The 12,402-nt window shown below is 44.8% G+C and overlaps 1 protein-coding gene across 4 annotated transcripts in view; it reads left to right on the plus strand.

Annotated features, from left to right (window-relative positions):
* Window positions 1–12,402, plus strand: part of SPTAN1 (spectrin alpha, non-erythrocytic 1) — a 63,813-nt gene that overhangs the window by 23,675 nt on the left and 27,736 nt on the right. For 2 of the 4 annotated variants that reach the window (XM_080927746.1, XM_080927747.1), the window contains exons 10-24: window positions 1,094–1,195; window positions 1,998–2,135; window positions 2,718–2,828; window positions 3,632–3,709; window positions 3,838–3,993; window positions 4,214–4,418; window positions 5,002–5,183; window positions 5,484–5,727; window positions 5,901–6,023; window positions 6,164–6,381; window positions 7,694–7,786; window positions 8,607–8,741; window positions 9,091–9,239; window positions 10,239–10,298; window positions 11,367–11,565. In XM_080927746.1, coding sequence (XP_080783872.1) covers window positions 1,094–1,195; window positions 1,998–2,135; window positions 2,718–2,828; window positions 3,632–3,709; window positions 3,838–3,993; window positions 4,214–4,418; window positions 5,002–5,183; window positions 5,484–5,727; window positions 5,901–6,023; window positions 6,164–6,381; window positions 7,694–7,786; window positions 8,607–8,741; window positions 9,091–9,239; window positions 10,239–10,298; window positions 11,367–11,565 — 2,193 coding nt within the window. The remainder of the gene's footprint in view (window positions 1–1,093; window positions 1,196–1,997; window positions 2,136–2,717; window positions 2,829–3,631; window positions 3,710–3,837; window positions 3,994–4,213; window positions 4,419–5,001; window positions 5,184–5,483; window positions 5,728–5,900; window positions 6,024–6,163; window positions 6,382–7,693; window positions 7,787–8,606; window positions 8,742–9,090; window positions 9,240–10,238; window positions 10,299–11,366; window positions 11,566–12,402) is intronic. The other 2 variants (XM_080927748.1, XM_080927749.1) reach the window with 1 other exon arrangement.

The raw sequence follows: 12,402 nt of genomic DNA on the forward strand, positions 1-12,402 counted from the left end.
TCAGCTTCAGGAGAATTTGGAAACATTTAAGTTGTTAGATATGGTGGTGCAGTTTTAAAACGAACGCTCAGGAGGTGGATGTATCTGTGAGTTCCAGGCCAGCCAAGACTAGAGAGGGAGATACTGTCTAAAAAACAAAAACACGGTTAGAGAGATGGCTCAGCGGTTAAGAGCACTGACTGCTTTTCCAGAGGTCCTGAGTGCAATTCCCAGCAACCACATGGTGGCTCACAACCATCTGTAATGGGATCTGATGCCTCTTCTGGTGTGTCTGAAGACAGTGAGAGTGTACTCACATAAAATAAATAAATAACTTTAAAAAAAAAACACACACACACAGGCTGGGTGTGGTGGCACAGTCCTCTTATCTCAGCACTCAGGAGGCAGAGACAGGTGGATCTCTTAAGTTTCAGGACAGCCTGGTCTATTAAGTCACAGTGCTACACAGTGAAACCCTTTCTTGAAAAACAAACAAAGACAAAGCTTGTTTATTGAAAGACACTAGAAAAAAATGATCAGATAAAACCAAATATAATGACTTAGGTGGTGCATGGCTGAAGGGATGGTTTTAATGAATGTAGACATTCAGTGCAGTGCTAACAAAAGCCCAACAGAACTGTATCTGTAATGAGTGAGTTACGTCCAGAAAAACTAAGGCAGCTTTGAGGAGCATGGCAGAGAAGGAAGGGACTCAGTTTACAAGTACTATAAAATGAGTAAGCAAACTCATATGGCACAAAAAAGAAAATGGATGGTAAATAGGAGAGCTTTTCTATGTGAACATGTGGCCTGCAGAGCACATGCAGGCCACTTGCATGCACACATACACACTCGCACATGTGCCCATGTGCGAGCACAGACACACACACACACACACACACACACACACACACACACGGCACCTTTCTCTGACAGCAAGTTGTTATCATATATTGTTACTTAAGCTAGTATTTTGGAAGCACTCTGAATCTTCCACTCTTGTTTATTTTCTTGGTAATCTCGATTGTTAAAATTATTTGAAATTCAACAACTTGGTGTCGACTCCCCCCTGCTCCACCCAAATGTTGGAAATATGCTGTCTCTTATTCTACAGGGTGAGGTCGATGCTCATGAAGACAGCTTTAAGTCTGCAGATGAGTCTGGGCAGGCTCTGCTTGCGGCCGGTCACTACGCCTCAGATGAAGTGAAGGAGAAGGTAAGGTGGTGAGAAGGGGCCTTTAAGGAGAAAGGCAGGACTAGGGAGTGCTTCTGTATCTCTGGGGCCAGTTAGGGACCCACCATCAAGTAAGAACATTTCTAGCCCAAGACTGTGCCACAAAAGGGCAGCTTTTTCCTGGTATGTTGTTGGCCATATGGCATACATACATCTTTAACTCACAGCAGTAGAGAGAAGAGGCAGGCAGACAGATCTCTGTGAATTTGAGGTCAGTGTGGTCTACATAGCGAGCTCCAAACCATATTACTATACAAACCCTCTTGGGCAGGGGAGGGACGTTTGTGTGTGTACACACACATTTGTATGTATGTGATATATTGCCCAAGAGACTTTTTTTTCAAGCATGTATGACACATTCCTATTTTTTAAAAGGACTTTGTAGAGAGTCAGTCCTGCTTTAATAATTGGTATAACTAGGAGACAGATGTCAGTCAAGTATCGTAGGCATTCATGAACTTATTTAACAGGTTTGTGATGCCCCTCAGTTGGCAGCTTTCAGTGCATAGGATCCTGTTGCATTGTCTCACTTGCAGAGTCCTTCATATCTGTCACTTTGACAGTTTTATGCAGATTGTTTATGATAATATGACAGTTAATTCTAGGATAGTCAAGATGGGGTTCTTGAGGAATGCCCACAGGCCAACTCTGTGGTATTTCTAGATCTTGTATGATACACTTACGTACATTAAGTACTGATGCACAGAGAGATGCCTAGAGGCTACCATGAGTAGCCTGTGGTCTCCCAGAAGACAGAAGGTAACTTTGCTTCCCATCCCCCAAGCTGAGCATCCTCTCGGAGGAGAGAGCTGCCCTGCTGGAGCTGTGGGAGCTGCGGAGGCAGCAGTATGAGCAGTGCATGGACTTGCAGCTCTTCTACCGAGACACGGAGCAGGTGGACAACTGGATGAGCAAGCAAGAGGTAATGTTCTCCAGTGAGTGCCGATTGTGTTCCAGGACACGGGAGCCATTTCAGTTTTGGATAGAGTGAAGAAGGGAACTAAGCTGGTTTCTTTTGGCCCTGTCTGCCTCTGCCATTGCTGAGTCAGCAAGGCCCCTAGAAAAGATTTATGCAGTTCAAAGGGGATTTGTAAACATTAGAGTTTGACCTGGTGTGTAACCTGGATCTATGAAAAGCTGTAAGAGCTATGCGAGGTGAGGTCGATGCCTGTTTGCATTCTCACTGAGAAAGCTATGGCGGGAGGGTCACAGGTTAGATGCCAGCTGGGCTTCTTACCTTAGAGAGTTAGAGCGTCTGCAGTGCATAGTGAGACCTTGTCTCAATGCCCTCCCCACTTAAAGGAAATTCCTTGAAAACTGTTTGAATATTTTTCCCATGTTACTGGTTGGTTTTTAAGAGAATCTAAGAAGACTAGACTGTCCCATAAGGATCTCAGAAGCTTAATTGCCAGAGTCTTTTCTGTCTGTTTTTTGCCAAAATCTGCTTTTGCTTTCAGGCTGTGAATGAATCCATGGTGCCTCACATTTGCTCTCCTCTCTCCAGGCATTCCTGCTAAATGAGGATTTGGGCGACTCCTTAGACAGTGTGGAAGCTCTTTTGAAGAAGCATGAGGACTTTGAGAAATCTCTCAGTGCCCAAGAAGAAAAAATTACAGTAAGAACCTCCTTGTCCCGTGATCTACAGAGTAAACTGAGTTCATTTCTGAGAGGTGTGGGGTTCTGTGCAGGGCACTCCTGGAAGCCCTCACAATGATACTGTCCCATCATCTTGCACTTGTGACATGGCTTTATAGAGCAGAACTGATTGCTTAATGGAAACCTTCCCAAATCTAGATGTTCCTCTGACTTAACACTACCCTAGTACAGAGGATAAGAAGGCTGTTGACCGACATCTGACACTGTTGAGGGTCTCATGTACCAGGTCATGTCTGTAGACTTGGAGTGAGTGGTCTTGCAATTTTTGACAAAATCAAGCAGAGTCTTTCAGGCATGTCCACTTATAACAGTGATGTTCATGTCTGTAGAGCTCACTCTTGAGAACTAGATACTTCTACAGTCGCATCTCCTAACATTTTTAAGTTTAGAATTTTTATGTTTGTCTGAATTTATGACTATCCTAGAGTACATACAGCCTGTGAGCCACAGGTTGGACATGTCTGTAGATCTGTAGGTAAACATAATCAACCAGCTGGGCCCAGTAGTAGATGTACGCAGTGCAAACCTTGACTGATAGGCTTGGGGTGCTTTTTGCCCATCTTGGTGGCATATGGCTTTAATCCCACACTTGGGAAGCAGAGGCAGGTTAATCTTTTGAGTTCAGAACAGCCTGGTCTACAGAGCTAGTTCTAGGACAGCCAGGGCTACCCTGTCTTGAAAAAGAGAGAGAAATTAGGATATGTTCTGTTTTCCTAACTAGGACTCAGTGCTCACAATGACAACTCTTGCCTTCCTTTCTAGGCACTTGATGAGTTTGCAACCAAACTCATCCAGAATAACCACTACGCAATGGAAGATGTAGCCACTCGGCGAGATGCTGTGAGTTCCCTGGTCATGTTATGTTCTTTCTTATAGTATGCAAATTTCCTTCCTCAGATACTTGTTACAGCTCAGTTGGGCTGGTCACCTTGGGGGAGTATAAAGTAGTCATGTGACCTGTCTTACAGCTCCTGAGCCGCCGCAACGCCCTTCATGAGCGAGCCATGCATCGCCGGGCGCAGCTGGCCGACTCCTTCCACCTGCAGCAGTTCTTCCGTGACTCCGATGAGCTCAAAAGTTGGGTCAATGAGAAGATGAAAACAGCCACCGATGAAGCTTATAAAGTAATACAATTAGTGTGTCCTGTAGTGCTTGTGTAGTAAGCTAAGTCTCCTTGCAAAAACTAGTTGGAGCTAAAAAAAACAAAAACAAAACAAAACAAAAAAAACCCACAAAGAGGGTCACACAAACCACACTAGTTAACATAAATTGTCTGTTTTATTAGTGTGAAGTAGTTCTATATACTACAGTTCAAGGCAGAACCCTCTTCTCTTTGATTTGCAGGATCCTTCCAACCTGCAAGGGAAAGTCCAGAAGCATCAGGCTTTTGAGGCTGAGCTCTCAGCAAACCAGAGCCGTATTGATGCCCTAGAGAAAGCTGGGCAAAAACTAATAGATGTGAACCACTATGCCAAGGAAGAAGTAGCAGCTCGTATGAATGAGGTCATCAGTTTGTGGAAGAAACTTCTAGAGGCCACAGAACTGAAAGGTAGGAGAAAATAGATGATAGAAAAGTGGTTGGTAATAGAAATATTTGGGAAACTAAATACTCCTCTCTGGCTTAGCATTCTAGGACCAGACACTACCCAGGAAATACAGGGTGGTATATTTGCTATATAAGGGTTACTTGGCTTAGGTTCTCAATACTTTGATCATTTGGAAAGTATAATTAAAAGCAGTGGTTGGGTAGAGACTCAGAACCTTCCTACCTAAAATCACAGTTTAGTGGCTAAGCAGCCACTCAAGAGGCAGATCTCTGTGAGTTCAAGGTCTACAGAGTGAGTTTCAGGGGAGCCAGAGAAACACTGTCTGGAAAAGCACACAAACAAACAAAATTACAGTTTGCCTGTGAGTCAGGGGTAGTATCTCATGGAAACAAAGATGTTTTTCAAACAGCCTCTATTTTAGTCCATGGGATGTAGAGCAGAGGTTATACTAACCCTAACCCTGCACGATTTAGTAACCTGTATAGTGACTTCAGATCTGACCATAATCCTTCACCGGGATACACCATGGTCAGTGTTAGTGGATCCCATTATCTGACAGAAAAGTTAACCTGCGTTATTGAACAGGAATAAAACTCCGTGAAGCCAACCAGCAGCAACAATTTAATCGCAATGTTGAGGACATTGAATTGTGGTTGTATGAAGTTGAAGGTCACTTGGCTTCAGATGATTATGGTAAAGACCTCACTAATGTCCAGAACCTCCAGAAGAAGCATGCTCTGCTAGAGGCAGATGTTGCTGCTCACCAGGTAGTGTGGGAAATGGGGACCTAAAGAGGGGCAGTGCTGGATGGGAGAAAGATGAATGTTAAGCATTCCAAGGTTTGGGTACTGTTTGGGGAAAGATGAAATATGTGTCTGTCTTTACAGCTCTGTGCTTCTGCTCACTGTTTAAGTGAGGGAAGGCCATGGCAGAACAAATATCCTCAGCGTAGGACAAGCACTGTGTTAAGTTTTCTTTGTGTCTGATTAATCCTCATCCCCAAGTAATAGGCTGGAGAGTCTCTGGGAATTGGTTGCAGTCTTCAAGCCTTATCTTCCTGTTTCCAGGATCGAATTGATGGCATCACAATTCAGGCCCGCCAGTTCCAAGATGCTGGCCATTTCGATGCCGAAAACATTAAGAAGAAGCAAGAAGCCCTTGTGGCTCGCTATGAGGCTCTCAAGGAACCCATGGTGGCCCGGAAGCAGAAGCTGGCAGATTCTCTTCGTCTCCAGCAGCTCTTCCGAGATGTGGAGGATGAGGAAACCTGGATTCGAGAAAAGGAGCCTATTGCTGCATCCACTAACAGAGGTTAGTGCATCTGCCCCAGGCAGAACCAGGCCATTATCACATCCCATACATACATAAAGGAGACGGATCTGAGGGAAAGAAATGGAAGTTTCGATGCCTGTACTGCAGCAGTGGTAGGAGCCCATTTGTAACAGTTAATTGCCTATTGATGAGGGAATGGATTCTGCTTTTAGGCAAAGATCTTATTGGAGTCCAGAATCTGCTAAAGAAACACCAAGCTTTACAAGCAGAAATTGCTGGGCATGAACCTCGCATCAAAGCAGTAACACAAAAGGGAAATGCCATGGTGGAGGAAGGTGAGTGTGGTCAGTGACTGGACCTGGTTTTACTCTTTCCCTGTTGGTATGGAGTGCATGGACCTGGGCCCCACGATGACTGGCCAGGCCCCAGCACCTGAGTTCCACTGTCATGTCTGTACTCCACATCATCCTTCCAGGCCATTTTGCTGCAGAAGATGTGAAGGCCAAACTGAGTGAGCTCAACCAGAAGTGGGAAGCACTGAAAGCCAAAGCCTCCCAGCGGAGGCAAGATCTAGAGGACTCACTACAGGCCCAGCAGTACTTTGCCGATGCCAATGAGGCTGAGTCCTGGATGCGGGAAAAGGAGCCCATTGTGGGTAGTACCGACTATGGGAAGGATGAAGACTCTGCCGAGGTAGCTTAAACCTGGGCATCACGTGTACTTGGGAAATGGGCCCAGACTTAGAGTAGAAAGCAAGGTAGAGGAAAAGGAATTAGAGGAAAGGTAAAATGTACTGCAGTGCTTTGTAAAGTGCCGGAATCTTTTTATTTTGGAAGTTCAGAATCAAGGAGAAGAGCCTGTCACCTACTGTTAACATTTGTTGTCCTCACTTAGTCATGTGTATACAGACATGTAGTCAGACCAGCACATACAAGCATACCCACACCAACATCTGTGTAGATTTTAAAATGCATGTACATGCAACACTTAACATACACAAACTACACTTACCCTCTTTTTTTCTACCATGTGTTGTACAGTCATTCTCATATTTGGTTCGTGAAGGGCTAGTTGGAGTCTTCAGACCTACGTCTTGACAGTCTTGTCAGAACCAGAAAGAGAGCCAGGGTCTCTGCTCAGCGCACTAGTATTGCTTGTATATAGTTGTGAATTCCATTCCCAGTACCAAGAACCTCCCTAAGTGTGTTGAACCTTCACATGAAATATTTTCCCCAAGAATGGGAGGACCAGAACCACTGAAGGTAGTATTAGTAAGAAATGACAAAGTGGCCATACAAAAGGGATCCTCAAGTATATTCGGCCTATTTTTTGTGTGTCTGTATTATTCAGATACACTGTAACTAGGTAAGATAAGGGGAAAGAAGAGATTGTAACTCTGCAGTATTCTCTGAAATTAGAAAGGAAAAAGAGATAGGGTGGCAAGATGGCTCAGTGGGTAAAGTCATTTGGTTCAAAGCTCTTGACCTGAGTTCAATACCTAGACCCATATGGTAGAATTAGAGAATGACTTCTGCAAATTGTCCTCTGACCTCCATGCTTTTGCCATGGTGTATACAACCACAGAAGTAAGTGTAAGCCAACATGAATGGAGAAAATTTCACAAGGTCCTATCCCCTCTAGATAAAAAGCTATAGGTGCTCAGTAGCTTCGGAGAGGAAATCCACTTCCACCACGGACAAGCTCCCCTGTAGGGTGATCAGTCCTGGACACACATGCAGTTAGGCAACAGAAAGTGAACTCAGTAGAGAGTTCGTGTGATGCTGAATTGACTGTGTGTATGTGAAAAACAATAGTAATTGTAGAAAAGTTGGTCTCGAATGTGAGAGCAGCTGGAGGAGATACAGCGAAGATGTAGACCCAGTACTCATATTTGAGTTAAAATATTAAAGGTAATTTCACAAAAACAGTGTGCAGGACAGACTGCAGTCACATATTATGACAAAGGGCCTCGAAGAAAAGTACAGCTCCCTGTGTTTGGTTTCAGGCTCTCCTCAAGAAGCATGAAGCTTTGATGTCCGATCTCACTGCCTACGGCAGCAGCATCCAGGCTCTGCGAGAGCAGGCTCAGTCATGCCGGGTATGCAGTGCTGTAAGAGTTTCTAAAGTACTGAGGGCAGGGGTCGGCTGAAGAAGCTGATGGATATTTAAGATGGTGGGCAACATTCTTTGGGTTACTTTGTGATGGGGTCTCACAGTGTAAATGAGGCTGGCCACCTCCCTCTACTTTGTTCGGGTGCTGGCATGTTGGGATTAAAGGTGCACATCACCATACGTGCTGTAGGCAACATTCTTCTCACACAAAGGTCTGCCCTTAATGAGAGGTTTTGTTCAGCTGAATCCCCTCCTCCTTCTGATACTTTAATAACGGGGTCTCACTTTGTAGTCCAGGCAGGTCTCAAACTAATTAATTCTTCGCTTTTAGCTTCTCAAGTGCTTGCTTTATAAGTATGAGCTTATACCTGGATAACAGCTTGGACAAATATTTTTTGGTAGCTTCAGTAAAGAGCTCTCAAGCAGTTGGGTGTAGTGGTACGAATATTTAACTCCAGCACTCAAGCCCTCAGGAAGCAGAGACAGCTGGATCTCAAGGCCAGCCTGGTGTATATAGTTCCTACTGAATTGGCTCTTGACAAAGTTCTTTAAGGCCATAGCTGGCTGGTGGTAAAATACACTTTTAATCCCAGCACTTAGGAGGCAGAAGCAGGCAGATCTTCCAGGCTACAGAGCAAGTTCCAGGATAGCCAGGCTACACAGAGAAACCCTGTCTTGAAAAATAAAATAAAATCAAAAAGGAACCCTTATAAGTGTGTATTTGATAACACACTTGAGAATTGGACTGTTGTGTGCTTGAGTGACACATGGCATTTAATGATTTTGTCTTTCCTTTGGATCGTTAGCAACAAGTAGCCCCCATGGATGATGAGACTGGCAAGGAGCTGGTCTTGGCTCTCTATGACTATCAAGAGAAGAGCCCTCGTGAGGTCACCATGAAGAAAGGGGATATCCTCACCTTGCTCAACAGCACAAACAAGGCAAGGCACAGGGTGGCCTGGGTTTGCATCAGCACCAGGGAGTGTATACTCTGCTGATGTCGTTGGGTAGAATGGGAAAACATAAGGAGGTTACTTTATTAGACTCCTAGTTACTCTTCATTTATCCAGAGCTACATATGATTAGGGAAGTATTACATCAGTCCTCTTGATTCTGATATATCCTAGCAACCATATGGTAGCTCACAACCATCTGTAATGGGATCTGATGCCCTTTTCTTGTGTGTCTGAGGACAGCAAAACTGTACTCATACATAAAATAAATAGGCCAATGTGAGGTCTGTCTTTCTTGGAAAAAGAATGTGTTTACAGCCCTCTGTTTCCTTCACAGGATTGGTGGAAAGTGGAAGTGAATGACCGTCAGGGTTTTGTGCCAGCTGCATATGTGAAGAAGCTGGACCCCGCCCAGTCAGCCTCAAGGGAGAACCTCCTGGAAGAACAGGGCAGCATTGCTCTGCGGCAGGGGCAGATCGACAACCAGTAAGGGCTCTAATACACAGCACAGGCTAGATACCACTCAGGGCTTAATCCAGTCCTCAAGCCAGATTGAGAGTCAGTGTCTTGGGGTCTCTGGAGCCCTATGTCTTCTTTTCTATTTCCCTTAAGTCTCCTAACCCACCAGCCTTTGTTAGAGCCCAGATTCTTGACTAATACCTTAATCTCACTTGTTTTTTCCTGTGTTTCTGAGCTGCCTTTTCTAAAGCACATTTTACTGCCTTTGTCTTGTTGACAAGATTCTTTTTGGGTTGGATTTTCATATCTTACCCCTTGGCTCGGCCTCCCTTTAGACATCTGCCTAGGGAGCTGCTCTCTCTTCCTTTGCATTCAGAGAATGCAATTTACTTTTTAGGCTAGTTTTCTTCATATCATAGATGATTCCCATATTGCCCTGTGTCTGTCCTGTAGTGCATACCTTACTCTGCTGATGAAATCAACAGCTTTGGGCATCTGGGGAACACCCAGGAAGTATATTTCTAAGTCTAGTAGGGCTTAGAATAAGAGAGCTTTTCTGATGCTAACGGTCTTGAAATGACTAGAGCCATTTGTACACTTGTAGATTCTTTCCTTTTTACTGCATAAACAAGGAGACACTTGGGTTTATGTTATCATCACAGACCTGGGTCATAAATACAAGAGCACAGATGTTGATGATAGTGTTGCTGAACTGGCTGTTAGAGTCAACACTGTCCTTGGCCTTGCTCTGTGCAGTAAGTGTTTGCAGTACAGGGAGTGCTACCTGACATGGAGCAGAATTGTCAGGAACACGAAGGTAAACTAACCCTCTCATTTAATTTTCCTGCTGTTTCTCCCCTGATTTCATTCATGGCCTGGGCTGCTTCTAAGAGCTTTTGAAGGATTCCTGTGTTTTTCCCACTTCAGGCATCGGCCATTGTGGCACCAATTGGAGCTGCTGCTTTTCATTCCCAGAGATTAACCCCACTAATGTGTGCATGCTTTTGCTGTACCCCCTCTGTGCAGGACACGCATAACTAAGGAGGCCGGCAGTGTATCTCTGCGTATGAAACAGGTGGAAGAACTGTGAGTAGGCTGAGAAGCTGGCTGAGCTCCCATGTCACTGCTACACCTGTCCATCCCCCTCTGCCGCTCTTCTCCAAAGCGCTTTCCATTCAGAACGAGGTGGTGCAGGGGACCTGCCACATCTGCTCACAGCTTCGCTGCCTGTGGGAGAACTCTCAGTGGAACGGCTCTCCCTGGTTGCTTCTGCCTGCTTGTGTTTGGAACGGTGTTGGTTCGCTCTAGTTTTGTGGTAGAGCAGAAGCAGTATCTGTCCTCCATAAACCCACAGCCAGTTCTGTTGTATTCCTCAGTAGGGAGGCACTGAATTTCGGCCTAGAGGTTAGGGGCTCTGATTCCTGGTGTCTTAGTGCTTTTTGTTTGGGAAGTTTAGATTTAGTGATGGTTTTCAGACTTTTTTCTTTAACTTTGAATTTCATTTCTTTCTCAGATTTGTTATGTTTGTATCTTGAAAGATGGTGGTAGTTCAGCTTATAAGCCTTAGTTTTCATGGGCTAGAAAATTCTTTTGGTTCTTCTTGGGTGTTGTAGGTGATGGAGTTGTGACAAACTGCATGCTACCTGATATTCTTTCACTACTCAAAAACAGAGATCCCCATGGAAGTGCCCTACTGGTCAGGGATGGAACATCCTGTGTTGGACTGTATTAAAGCTCACATCTTCCCCCACTTAGGGGCTGCTCAGAGAATTATAAAACCAAGAAAATCCCTTTTATACATTATGTAGCTTCATCTCATCTCCAATGCAGTCGCATGAACCTTCTGTTTCTGTGCTAAGTACTTGGTTTTAGGCTTATGTGATCATAGTAGTTGCAAAATGCACCCGGGGGTAAGTATGCCTGGGCTGAGGTAACCCACGAAGTTATGCCCAGTGTGTGCTTATCCCTAAGGCTGTAGTTTAAGTGCCTAGAATCCTCATCTTCCTGTGCACTGATCCTTTGTTGCTAGGCATCATCATTACAAACTCATGCCTTGGATCACATCTCAGATGCCTAGTGGTTGTCCTGTGTTAGCATCTGTGGTGAGCTAACTGCCTCCCTTGCCCATTGTGTTACCCTCTTGACTTCTGTCAGATACCAGTCTCTGCTGGAACTGGGTGAGAAGAGAAAAGGCATGTTGGAGAAGAGTTGCAAGAAGTTCATGTTGTTCCGGGAAGCAAACGAGCTACAGCAGTGGATCAATGAGAAAGAAGCTGCTCTAACGAGTGAGGAGGTTGGCGCTGACTTGGAGCAGGTTGAGGTGCTACAGAAGAAGTTTGATGACTTCCAGAAGGTATGAGAAGTTACAGCATAGCTGCAGAGTTGTGTAAATAGCTGGGCACTGGAGGAATGGCTCAGCAGTTAAGGGCACCCAGACCAGCCAGGTTCTGTCCCTAATACCCACATGGTGGTTCACAACCATCTGTAAGTCCACTTTCCTTCCTCCACAGGTACCAGCACAGATCTGGTACACAAACAGGCAAACACCATCCACATAAAGTTAATAATTTAAAAGAATTAAGGGGACGGAGAGATGGCTTAGAGGTTAAGAGCACAACTGCTCTTCAAAAAACTCAGGTTTGATTCCTGGTGATACGTAGTTTTTATAACTGTCTATAAGCCATGTATGTGGTACTCGGACATATAGGCAAAACATGGATTCACATACAATAAGTGAGTAAAGTTCTTTAAAAATAAAACAACTTGGCACTTGAAAAATATTTTTGTTTGTTTTTAAAGAGTTGGTTTTGGGCTGGAGAGCTGGCTTAGTAGCTGAGAGCACTGACTGCTCTTCCAGAGGTCCAGAATTCAAATCCCAGCACCTAGTTGGCAGCTGGCAACTGTCTGTAACACATTCACACAGATATGCATACAGCCAAAACACCAGTACACATAAAATGGAAATGAATTATTTAAGGAGAGAGAGAGACAGAGAGAGAGACAAAGGGAGAGAGACAGAGAGAGAGAGAGAGACAGAGAGAGCGCGAGCTGAGTCTTGATGGCCATGGTGGTGCACACCTTTGATCCCAGCACTTGGGAGGCAGGGGCAGATGGGTCTCTGAGTTCAAGGTAACCCTAGTCTACAAAGTCATTTCCTGAACAACCAGGACTACACAGAGAGACCCTGTCC

This window comes from Micromys minutus (genome assembly GCF_963924665.1).
Source record: "Micromys minutus genome assembly, chromosome: 13".
In the NCBI taxonomy this organism is placed as follows: domain Eukaryota; kingdom Metazoa; phylum Chordata; class Mammalia; order Rodentia; family Muridae; genus Micromys; species Micromys minutus.